At 38.0% G+C, this 13,331-nt stretch overlaps 1 protein-coding gene across 1 annotated transcript in view; it reads right to left on the reverse strand.

The window, feature by feature from the left end:
* Positions 1 to 13,331, reverse strand: part of MGAT4D (MGAT4 family member D) — a 122,076-nt gene that overhangs the window by 50,994 nt on the left and 57,751 nt on the right. The window contains exons 5-6 of the mRNA XM_027866904.1: positions 6,247 to 6,293; positions 4,071 to 4,184 (exon numbers count right to left, since the gene is read on the reverse strand). Coding sequence (XP_027722705.1) covers positions 4,071 to 4,184; positions 6,247 to 6,293 — 161 coding nt within the window. The remainder of the gene's footprint in view (positions 1 to 4,070; positions 4,185 to 6,246; positions 6,294 to 13,331) is intronic.

Genomic DNA, 13,331 nt, shown 5'->3' on the forward strand with positions numbered 1-13,331 from the left:
TCGAGAGCATGGACTATCTTGGGTTTTTTTTTCTATTTGTATCCTTAGTGCTTGGCGTACAGTAAACTTTTTTTTTTTTTTGCTTTTTTTTGGAGGCGATCAGTTAAGCAACTTGCCCAGGTCACACAGCTAGTAAATATCTAAGGCCAGATTTGAACTCAGGTCCTCCTACTCCAGGGCTGGTGCTCTATTCACTGGCCACCTAGCTGCACCACCATAAATTCTTAATATTTTTTCATTCACTCAAATCATACGCTGGTAATCCCATATGCTCCTAATTAGGTAATTTTCTAAAAGAAGATTTTAAAAGAACCTCATATTCTGTACATAATGAACTGTTTTAATATGCTCTCCAGAAGGGAAATTAATTGATTTTTCCCATCCAACTTATGATTCTTGTCTCTTCCATAAGTTCACTTTTATGACTTGAAACATTTTGCCAAATATAAGGATGAGAATTAGACTTGTGATTACATTGATACCATAAATGCCTGGGTGAGGAAATCCTTCAGCCATTACATAACAAGTCTAAAGAACTGTCAATCAGAGTTAAGTGACTTGCCCATGGTCACATAGCCCATATAGGTCAGAGGCAGCAGCATTTGAACCATAGGTCTTCCTGGCTTCAAGGTCAGGACTCTAACGAGTGTGCCATGCTGTGTCTTGTACCATTATCTGATTATACAAAGTTATGTGATTTAGCATGTATTATTATTGCTCCTATTTTCATAATTTCATATACAAAAGTTTTGTTCCCCTGACAAAAGACTATAAACTTCCTGAGGGAAGGACACTGTTATGCAATGCATGCATATTCCCCACAGCACCTAGCATTTAAGGAACAGATGGAGTAGGTGCTAATCAAATACTACCTAAATTGACCTGAAGATTAAGAACAATTGAACTTCATTTTAGGTTAGATAAAAGACTGGGGACTCAACCAGTAGAAATCATTAAATTGTTTTCTGAGAATAAATCTTCTGAAATATGAGACATAAGAAACTGTTAGAATATCTTTTCTGTGACAATCTTGTGGAAGAGACCAAGATGAGTGATGAAGGATCAGAGCCTCACCAAGTAAGGAGAAACAGGTTGAAGAAGTAGGAATGGGGGGCAGGTAGGTGATGCAGTGGATAGAGCACTGGCCCTGAAGTCAGGAGGACCTGAGTTCAGATGCGGTCTCAGATACATAACACTTACTAGCTGTGTGACCCTGGGCAAGTCACTTAACCCCATTGCCTCGTCAAAAAAAGAAAAAAGAAAAAAAAAAGTAGAAATGGTGGGAACCTTGGGAAAAAGTAAGCACTCCCTTTCTTTCTGAGAACCTGGGACAGAAATGAAGAAGAAAGCTAGGAAAAGTTGAAATTTATGCAGGGAAAGACAATTCCAAAGGGCTCAGAGAAAGGATAGGGTAAGACCTTATGGATTTAAGCTAGAGGCCATTAGGCCAAGAGAAATGAGTAGTCCAAGAAAGAAATTCTACAGACACAAGGAGATGCAATTCCTACCTATGAGGAGGAAAAGGGGAAGTTGTATAAAGAAACAAACTTGGAAACACTGAGAACTCATAGAGAAACACATAGAAGTCATAGGAGAATGACCTTTGGACTAGAAAGAATAAAACAAAAGTGGTAAATAAGGAATTGAAACTCAACATCATAGAGAACAGGAGAGGTGTCACATGAGGAGAAGGGCAGATATTTTAATTTTATAAAAAAAAGTGTCTGTGGGGGGGGAGTAAAGTCTGCAAACTGTATACCAGTGAGCTTGATTTCTGCTCTTGATAAAATTCTTAAATGTATTATTAAAAGAATGGTTATTGAATAACTAAAAAAGGAAATCAGGAAATACAAAAAGTCAACATGACTTCATCAAGAACAAGCCATGCCAGTTTACACAGGAGACTAACTTGATTTCTTTTTCTGACAAAGAAAATAGACTAGTAGATCAGGTATAGGCTGTATACATAGTTTACACCTACATTTTAGCAAAGTATTTTGCAAAGTCTCTTTGCTGTCATTGTGATGGAGACATGTGGGCTAATCAAAAGTACAGTTAGGAGGGGATGATACTGATTGAAAGGTCAGACCCAAAGATTTGTCAGCTGGGCAGATAGGAAGCTGGCACAGTGGATACAGTGCCAGCCCTGAAGTCAGGAGGACTTGAGTTCAAATTCAGCTTCAGATATTTAGTAGCTGTGTGACCCTGGGTAAGTCACTTAAGCTTGTTTGCCACAGTTTCTCATCTGTAAAATGAAGTGGAGAAGAAACTGGCAAGCCACTCCAGTATCTTTGCCAAGAAAACCCCAAATAGGATTACAGAGAGTAGGACATGACTGAAACAACTCAACAACAATAAAGATTTATCAATAATTGCTCAATATCAACTTTGAAGAAACAGTCTCATGATGTTCCTCAAGGGATCTGTCCTTATCCTTGTACTACACAGTTAATGTTTTATCAACGACTTAGACAAAAGGTGGCACAAAGCTAGAAGGAACAGCTAACATATGGGATGAAACGATCAGTATTCAAAAAGGGCTCAGTATCTAGACCACTGGCCCAAATCTGGACAATGATGAAAGTTGAGAGATAAATGTAATAATCTTATATTGGGATTTTTTAAAAAAATCAACTTCACTAGTACAAGATGGGGCAGACATAATCAGAAAGCAGTTCTTCTGAAAAAAGTCTAAGAGTATTGATGGACTTCAAGCTAAATATGCGTTATACGGAAGCCAAAATAGCTAATAGAATCTTAGGGAGTCTGAGGAGAGATACAGTGATGAGAAAGACAGAGACAATAATTCCCCTGCACTCCATTTTGGTCAGACCACATCTGGAATACATTGTGTTAAGTTCTGGGCACTAGATTTTGAGAAGGATGTTGATCAGCTAGCTGTCAGGATCCAAGGGAGAGTAGCCAGAATCATAAAAGGCTTCAAAATTTTACCACATAGAAGGAACTGGGGAGATTTAATGTTTGGGTGGGTATATGGGGGAGAATATAAGTGTCTTTAAATATTAGAAGGGCTGTAAAACTGAAAAGTAATGAGCCTGGGAAGGCAGTATTTTCCAGTATGTCAGAAGACCTGGGTTTGCATTCTGGTTCTGTGTGATCTTGAACAAATCACTTAACATCTGTGGGCCTCAGCTTCCTCATCTAAAAATTCAAAGGGTTGTTCTAGATAACCTCAAGGATCCAATCCCACTCTAAATCCCGGGTCCTTTTCTGCACTGGTGTACAGCTGGTGGTAGTAGTAATATGTGGGACATTGTCAGGAGGGAGATTTAAGCTCCAAATAGAGAAAAACTTCCTAACAAACAAACCTGTCAAAAAGTGGAATAGGCTACCTGAGGGAAAAGTATATTCTCTTCTCACTGCTGGCCTTAAAGTGGAGGATGGACAATCAATCACGCAGTGTGGTCCAGAGGGCTTTCTTGTTGAGGGAAAGAGTGGATGAGGTGGTCTCTGTGGAGCTCTCCAACTTTGAGACTCTAGGACTCTGCAACTACGTCAAGCCTGTAACAAGCAACCACTGTCTGACATACCATAGCCACTTTCGAACCAAAGGCAAACAGAACTGTAAGCTTCAGGGAGAAATCTTGCCTATTCTTGCTCTCAAGAAAAATACTCAGAGAAGGAACCAACATTGTAGCATTTTTATACTACTTCCTCTATGATATTCCAGGAACATAATGCAAAGCCAAAAAAAACTTCTAATTTGTGAAAGTTCTTTTCTTATTTATAGCCTCCAGTGATTCTCAACACCATGATGAGGAAGGTATTGATGTACTCATTTGAAAGGTTAAATAAACTGTCTCAGAGAGCTATGACTTTTGTAAAGTTGCACAACTAACTGAGTGGATGCCTTAGAAATATAATGCAGTTTTCCTGGTTCACAGCCCCAAGACTTTCCAGGCTTTTCTTAGGAAATTCATTAAGTGTACCCAAAAACTGACAACATTTGGAATATATAACTTGGATACAGATTCTTAAACATTATTAATACATTTTTCACAAAATGAATCACTACCAATTTAAACGCACTGTTGTCCAGATTGTCATACCTCACTCTTTTTTCTGAGTCCCCAAACATTAACTTGATGTCTAAAAAAGATGGATAAAAAAAGGCAGGCGGAGAAATCATCTCTAAGACTCCAGAATTCACTTTTTGGGGGAATCTGTAAACAGAAACAAATAGTAGATTGACACTGAATACTGTATTTCCTGAAACAAACAAAATAGCAGGTCTCCTCCCTCAACACACACCATTTCCCTAAGAAATTAATAAGACTTCATTGTAAGCTATGAAACCTGAGAATATAAAAGATAGCTACTAAATAGGATAGCTATTAATGCTCAGAAATGAATTCAGAATGTTTTATTAATGAAGTATAGGTTACTTGGGATACTTAGAAAACATTATTTTCCCATGTTTCCTTTGCAATCAAAATTAACATCAGATATTTAATCTGATAGACCAAGTATGGGTAATGAGAAAGATGAATTACAGATCCAAACGCAGGGAGACAAATGTGACCTTACAGGTGTCTCTGAGATTTAATGGGATTCCTTGACTGCAATACCTAATTCATAGGAAACGAAATAGGTAAAGGGCTGGGGAGAGGGGAGGTGGGATGAAGGAGGGGAGAGAATTCCATACTAAGATATACTCATGAGGAAACCCAGGAACCAGCCAGGGAAAGCAGTGCAAAGAACATTTGGAGGAATGAAGATAGATGCAAGCAGGAAGAGTGAAATTGTCATCAGAATATGAAAGACTACCCAGGCAGAAAAAGAAAACAGACAAATTTGGGAAAATAGACATAAGCTTGGCACCAAGTCATGATTTAGATATGGTGGGAAACTTTTAAAAATCTGGACATCCGCTGTAACGGTTAGTTTCTTGCCTTTTTTTTTTTTAATGATAATCTGTCTAACAATTAAAGCTTGACAAAATTGGAATGAGTTACTTCAAAAAGTAGTAGGTTTCCCCTCACTGAAGGGCTTCAAGAAAAGGCAAAGTGACCACTTCTTGGGTATGATAGAGAAGGGATCTTTTTCTTGGTCTAAGTTAGACTAGATGGCTTCTTAGGTCTTTTCCAGCTCTGATTCTGTGAGAGACTGGAATTCAGTCCCCTCCCTCTTTCTCTGCCATTCCTCTACTTTCTGCCTCTTGCTCATAGGATAATAACCAAACCAATATGACCACTGCTTCTGGTAAAAGAACATGAAATGACTGCTCAATGCATTCACCTCCTGGTGCCCATGTATATTTGTTATAGGGTTTTATTTTTGTTTTTTAAGATGGTAGTGGTAGGGTGGGTATGGGAAAGAAGACAGAAAACAGATTTTTATTGACTGAAATAGAAAATAAAATAAAGCAAAGTGATAGGCCTTAATTACAGATCTATGTCATCACCTGCTTTTAAGAACCTTCAAAAAAAAAATTGGGGCAGGTAAGTGGCGTAGTGGATAGAGTATTGGCCCTCCTGTCAGGAGGACCTGAGTTCAAATGTGACCTGAGACACATAACACTTACTACCTGTGTGACTCTGGGCAAGTCACTTAACCCCAACTGCCTCACAAAAAAAAAAAAGAAAGAAAGAAAAAGAACCTTCAGTAGCTCCCTATTGTCTCTAGGAGATAAGATACAAACTCCTCTAGCATTGAAAACCCTTCACAATTTGACTTCAGGCTACATTTCCAAGTTGATTTCATATTACTCCTCTTCACAGGCCCTTCATTCCAGTCAAACTGGCCAACCTCCTGTAGTTCCTGTAACACAATACACCACCTCACACTCTCTTCCTTTGCATGGGCTGACCCCCATGCATTGCCCTTCTCACCTCCACCTTTTAGAAACCCTAATGTCCTTCAAGGCTCCATCAGATCAAGTGCCATCTGCTATAGGAAGCCTTTCCCAATCCTCCAACCTCTCCCTCAGATACTTCTCAAATACTCATTGAACTGAATGAATGGAAAGGGGCAAATGCAGAGGTTCAGATGGAAGAAGGCTCTGCAAAGAAATGGACAGAACTACTCATTTACAAGGTATATCCCCCCCTGCTCATGGATCAGACCACCCCAGCTTATTTTGTCTATAAGGACCAAATCATTAGCAGAAGAAATATTTGAAAAAAGCAGAAAGCAATAAAAAGGTAAAGGGTAAGGAGGAGAGATAAAGATAAAATGGAAAAGTGATTCACTTCATAACATACATAACTTGCATAAGATACTTACTTCTCTTTGACCATTTTTGCAAGACCATTAACATAAGCTTCATCAACCTAAGGAACAAGGAAACAAAGAATTTGTTAAAATTAAAAGGGTCTTACTATTTGAGCAAGTCCACATTTTCACTAACTGCAAATAGAACTTAAGTATGAAAGGTTGATGCATCTTCCCATTTCTTGGAATTTTCACTTCTCAAACTCACAATTTTCATATTTACTGTGGGCTTAAAATCTGTAAGTTTAAATGCAGCAGCCACTTCTATCCTCTCCTTTTGTGGGTATGCAGAGTGTGGACTGAATGAAAGCTGTGAAAATCAGGTTTTAAAATAAACATTCCCAAGCCTATGTACCTAGTAAGTGCTAGTCCTCATTGGAAGGCCATATCCTTTACCCAATTTTTGCTGCTGTTTCTCAAAACCTTTTTGGACCTAATATTTCTTTTGAAAGGATTTTTAGAGCCCATTTATCAACCATAAACAAATAAAGCAAACAAATCAATAAATGGATGAATGAATAAGATACATTTTTCAAAATTAAATCTTGTGACCTGATACTCATTTAGTCTCATTTTCAGACTAAAATAGAATACCTTGGCTTGATACTCACCTTAGCCAACCAACCTGATTTTGAATAATCTTTGGCTATTTTCAAAACTCAAATCTACCCCCCCAGGATGCCAATTTACCATAAATGAGAATGGAATAATATCAAGAATGCAATGCGGTACCCAAAAAGGCTAAGGTAAGAGTGAGATGCATTAACAAAGGTACAGTTCACACAGTACACAGAACAAGGGAGGTAGGTGATGACAGTCCTGGTCCATCCCATGGTTGGGACTACTTTGTCTACACATCATTGGAAGGTAACACTGGAGAGTCTGTGCAAGGAATTTTCCAATGCCTAACCTGAAGAAGAGACCACTTGGGGAGAGGGTGAACACCAGAGAAATTATCTGATATTTGAAGGGTTGTCATATGCAAGACAGACTAGACTTTTTTAACTTAGCAGTATAGAGAAGAGGAAGGAGTACTGGAGAGGCAGACAGATTTCCACTCAACATAAGGCAATGTGGTATTGTAGAAAGCATACCAGATTTGGAATCAGCAGACCCAGGTTCAAATCCTACTACTATTTAATACCTGTGTGACTCTGGGCAAGTCATTTAACCTTATTAGGATCTGCTTTCTTCAACTGTAAAATGAAAGCAAAGGACTAGTTGCGCTGTAAGGCTACTTCCCACTCCAATGAACCTATGATTAGAAAAGCAATTGAAAAGGTGGTGACCAAGAGATCATAAAAAAAGGATAAGGACTTACATGGGCAAAAATATTTATAGCAGCCCTTTTCATGGTTGCAAAATATTGGAAATTGAAGGGATGCTCATCAATAGGGGAATGACTGAACAAGTTATGGTATATGAATGTAATGGAATACTATTGTGCAATAAGAAATGATAAACAGGCAGATATCAGAAAAACCTGGAAAGATTTACATGAACTGATTCAAAGTGAAATGAGCAGAACCAGGAAAACATCGTTTACAGATTGTGTGATGATGAACTATGAATGACTCAGTTCTTCTCAGCAATACAATGATCTAAGACAAGTACAAAGGACTCACAAAGGAAAATGCTATCCATAGTCAGATAAAGAATTAATGTAGTCTGAATGCAGATTGAAGAATTTTTGCCTTACTTTATTTTTTCTCATTTTTTTAATGTTTCTTCTTTCACAACTGTGACTACTATGAAAATATTTTTTACATGATAGCACATGTATAATAAACTATATCAAACTGCCTACCATTTTCACAAGAGGGGAGGGAAAGGAGGGAGGGAGAAAAATTCAGAACTCACAATCTTATAAAAATTAATGCTAAATTTTTTTTGACCTGTAAATGGGGGAAAAAATAAAATACTACTAAAAAAAAAAAGGCAATGACTTTCTCTCAATGGACGTCTTCAAACCTCAGGAGGGTCAATAATTGGAGATGTTAAAAGGCATATTCTTGGCCAAGTATCCCCTTTGGGGTCCCTTGCAACTCTGAAATTCTAGGATTGGATGAACATTTAAAAGAAGCTTGAGATGCTGAAGGAAATACAAAAAAGCAGTTCTCAAGGTGTTTTGAGCAGGGACAGTATCTTTGAAATACACATGTGGACTTGTAGGGTGATGACAGTATATATTTAAATATATAAGGTCTAGCATGTTAATCTTCTGAAAACAAAAAATCATTGTGGATATTTTTATTTTGAACCAGCACTTCAGTTAATCACGAGAAAAAGTTTTCTGGCTATATTGGTTTTCCTTGAATAATAATGAGTGAACAAATCAACCCTAGTAGAGTCTCCTTTGCCTAGGGCTACTTAAAACTTAGGAATTTAGTTCAGGTTTAGCAGACCAGGGAACAAACAGGTTAGAGATTACCACAAGAGACTTCCAGAGGGAGTCATTAAATGATTAATTTAATGGAAATTATGGAAAATTCAGCTGTTAGCCTGAATTTAAATGCTAGAATTTAAAGTGGTAGATAGGTACATAATTAGGATTCATGTCATTCCTCACCCAATTTAGAATAAATTATTTTTAAAATTGTAATTTCAGTGCATAAGATGTTATTAACAAGGCAAAAAAGGAGAACTAGAGCTAGGAATAAAGAAGAGGAAGCCAAATTCTACATTAAATATTTAATGCTATGATAAAATTCAAGTGACTACATTAGTAAATAAACTAATCTATAGCAGCAATTAAAGTAGTAATACCAGTAGTTTCTTTACTTATAGGACTTTAAGCTTTGCAAAGCGCTTTACATATATTATTTCACTGGAGCCAAATAATAAAGTAAATAAAATAAGTGCAATAAGTATTATCATCCCCATTTTACAGATGAAGAAATTGAATTCAGGGAAATTAAGTGACAGTCCAGAAGGCACCAAGTCCAATATTCTTTCTCCTTCACCACTGATCCCTTTCTAAATAATAATACCTGATACATGCATAGTATTTTGTAGCTACAAAGCTCTCTACAGTAGTAAAGCTCTTTACAGTCGATGCTTGCAGCAACCCCAAGAGGCAGATACTATTATACCCACTATTGGTTGTTGTCCTTCATTCTCAAAGAAGACCAAAATGACATCACTATGCTAGAGCCAAGTTTCAGTGTGTCCCACTGTGGCTAATCAAACCAATATGAGCTTGGAATACTCTACCATAGGTTGGGCACAAATAGTCCATGTGAGTATTCGGGGTGGATTCTCCAAATTTGTACATCCTGTGTTTCCTTTGAGCTGTTTCAATTCTGTTTTGCTCATAGAGCACAGCACCTTCTCTGATGAGGGCACACCATGCTGAGTGGTCCTGTGGCAGTGTCTCCTATGTCACACAATCAATTCCAAAGTTCTTAAGAGAGATCTTGAGAGTGTCCTTGTATCGCTTCTTCTGACCATCATGTGAACACTTGCCCTGTGTGAGTTCTTCATAAAATAGTCTTTTTGGCAAGTGTATATTTTGTGTCAGAGTTGCACTCTCTGAAGCAGAGTATGAATGCTTGGCAGTTTAGTTCGAGAAAGGACCTCAGTGTCTAGTATCCTGCCAGGTAATCTTCAGAATCTTCCTAAGACAATTCAAATGGAAGTGATTCAGTTTCCTGGCATGGCACTGGGTATATTGTCCAGGTTTCACAGGCATACAACAATGAGGTCAGCACAATGGCTCTGTACACCTTCAGTTTGGTAGTCAGTCTAACACCTCTTCTCTCCCATACTTTACTTCGGCACCTCCCAAACACTGAGCTACCTCTGGCAATGTGTGCATCAACCTTGTTATCAATATGTACATTTCTGGAAAGTACACTACCAAGGTAAGTGCACTTATCCACAGCATTCAAAACTTCTCCATTTGCTGTAACTGATAGTTCCATGTATGGATGGTGTTGTGGTGACTGATGGAGCAGCTGTGTTTTCTTGGTGTTAGTTAATTATTAGGCCAAAATTATCACAAGCAGCAGAGAATTGACCCATACTTTGTTGCATCTCAGCTTCAGAGGTTGCATATAGATGACATAACTGAGGATCAGAGAAACAAAGTGACTAATCCAAAGTAAATGATTCATATCCAGAACTTCAGGCACCAGGTCCAATCTGTGTCCACAACTCCATGGGTTTATTCTTGTGGTATAGTGGTCTGACCATAAACCATCAGTCCCCTGATAAGCTAACCATTATTTCTAAGGAAAATGGTCCAAAGCACAGTACTAATACAAAATAACACTAACACTCACTGTTGGGGTCTTGTCAGCCACCACAAAACAACACAAGTAGGGACTGGGGTTGAGCCTATGATGCCTAGAACAGGCACTTTTATTTGCCAGACAAGTATGGAATTTACTAGCTTAGGTATGAAATACGAACAACTTTCTAGACAAACACTTGAAGATCCAGATCAGAACTGAGAGGGACAAAAGGGAGTGTTGTAGTGTCTCCCCTCCAAATAGAAAAGAAAAGAAAGAAACTTTGAAGTATTTATAAGTCTGAACTGTCATCAAAGGATCATCTGATAGATCTTAATTGCATTTATCTTTTCAAGATCAGGGACCATGCCATCTTTCACTACCCTAAATTCATTTATCAAACATCTACCAAGTATAGATTACTCTGCTAAAATCAGAAGATACAAAGTTTAAAGCTATGGTTCCTGCCTTCAAGGAGCTTACCATTTGGTGTTGGACTATAAAATACTATAAGACCCAATGTTCCATGATACATACATTAGAGCATCATAATATAAAATACTACCTGAGGTCTAATGAAAAAACACTGTACGGTCAGAGTTGGGCACAGAGGCAGGTGGGAAGCTTGAATAAGGGAAGGCTTCCTGAAAGAGATGGCATGTCAATTACCCTTTAAAATGACAGGAAGACAGGGCAGCTAGGTGGCACAGTAGATAGCAGGGCTGGAGTCAGGAGGACCTGAGTTCAAATCCAGCCTCAGACACATAAAACTCTCTAGCTTTGTGACACTGGGCAAGTCACTTAATCATAATTGCCTCTCCAAAAAAAAAAAATGACAGGAAGGAATTCAACAGGGAAAGAGAGGAAGTGAAGACATGAAAGGAATAAAGAACCACCCAAGTAAGAGCATCTAGGTGAGGCAGTAGATAGAATGCAGGGCCTAAAGTCAAGAAGACTCCTCTTCCTGAGTTCAAATCTGGTCTCAAACACTTACTAGCTTTATGACCCTAAGCAAGTGTTTGCCTCAGTTTCTTCTTCTGTAAAATGACCTAGAGAAGGAAATGGCAAACCACTCCAGTATCTTTGCCAAGAAAACCCCAAATGGGGTCACAAAGAGTCAGACATGACTGAAGAAAAATGAGTAGTGGTATGGAAAAGGAAGAAGAGGGGATTTATTCAGGATACTGAGAGTAGACTTAGAGTAGATGGAGGGGAATAATGTGAGGTAAGGCTAGAAAGGTATGGTGGTGCTACATTATGGAAGACCTTGAATGCCAGGCAAAGGAGACTAAATTTTATTTTTTTTAATAATGAATTTATTTATTTTAGTTTTCAACATTCACTTCCATAAGATTTTGAGTTTTAAATTTCATCCCCTCCCTCTCCCCCACCAAAGATGGCACATAATCTGACATAGGCTCTACTTATACATTCATATTAAGCATATTTTTTCATTAGTCATGATGTAAAGAACAATTAAAACTAATGGGAGGAATGACAAGAATGAAGCAATAAAACAAAACAACAAAAGAAAAGGAGAACAAGTAGTATGCTTCCATCTGCATTCAGACTCCATAGTTCTTTCTTTGGATGTGGATAGCATTTTTCGTCATGAGGTCTTTGAGATGCCTTAGATCCTTGCATTGATAAGAAGGGCTAAGTCTATCAAAGTCAGTCATCACAACGTGGATGTTACGGTATAGGACGTTCTCCTGGTTCTGCTCACTTCACTTAACATCGGTCCATACAAGTCTTTCTAGGTTTTTCTGAAGTCTGTTTGCTCATCATTTCTTATAGCACAATAGTATTCCATTACATTCATATACCACAACTTGTTCAGCCATTCCTCAGTTGATGGGCATCCCCTCAATTTCCAATTCTTTGCCACCACAGAAAGAGCTGCTATAAATATTTTTGTACATGTGGGTCCTTTTCCCATTTTTATGATCTCTTTGGGATACAGGCCTAAAAGTGCTATTGCTGGGTCAAAGGGTGTACACATTTGTATAGCCCTTTAGGCACAGTTCCAAATTGCTCTCCAGAATGGTTTGATCAGTTCACAACTCCACCAGCAAAGCATTAGTGTTCCAATTTTCCCACATCTTCTCCAATATTTATCATTTTCCTGTTTTGTCATGTTAGCCAATCTGATAGGTGTGATGTGGTACCTCAGAATCATTTTGATTTGCATTTCTCTAAATAATAGTGATTTAGAGCATTTTTTCATGACTACAGATGGATTTAATTTCTTCCTCTGAAAATTGCCTGTTCATATCCACTGACCATTTATTAATTGGGGAATTACTTGCATTTTTGTAAATTTGACTCAGTTTTCTATATATTTTAGAAATGAGGCCTTTATCAGAGATACTGGTTGTAAAAATTCTCAGTTTTCTGCTTCTCTCCTAATCTTGGATGCATTGGCTTTGTTTGTGCAAAAACTTTTCAATTTAATGTAACCCATTTTGCATTTCATAATGTTTTCTATCTCTTGGTCATAAATTCTTCCCTTCTCCATAGACAGGTTAAAATTTATTGATTAACAACAAGGGCTTCGGGGGGTAGGACAGTAAAAAATGTTTCCTTCAGCAGCCTCTGAATATTTCTGAACAAAGGAGGGGCATGACCAAATCTAAGCAAAAAGAAAGGTGTTTCTGACAGGGGCACATAGAATAGAATGGAGAAGGGAGATACTGGAGGAAAGACCTTTTAGGAAGCTATTTCAATGATTCAGAGAGGTGGTAAAGAGGGCCTGTATTTGGGTGGGAAGTGGGAATAGAGAAAAAAGGGGGTGGGTCTATGAGGTATTATGGAACTAAAATGAGCAGGACTTAATAACTAATGGGATACATGAAGGAAGAGTCA

This window comes from Vombatus ursinus, unplaced genomic scaffold (genome assembly GCF_900497805.2).
Source record: "Vombatus ursinus unplaced genomic scaffold, bare-nosed wombat genome assembly UNPS02014784.1, whole genome shotgun sequence".
NCBI classification, from domain to species: Eukaryota; Metazoa; Chordata; class Mammalia; order Diprotodontia; family Vombatidae; genus Vombatus; species Vombatus ursinus.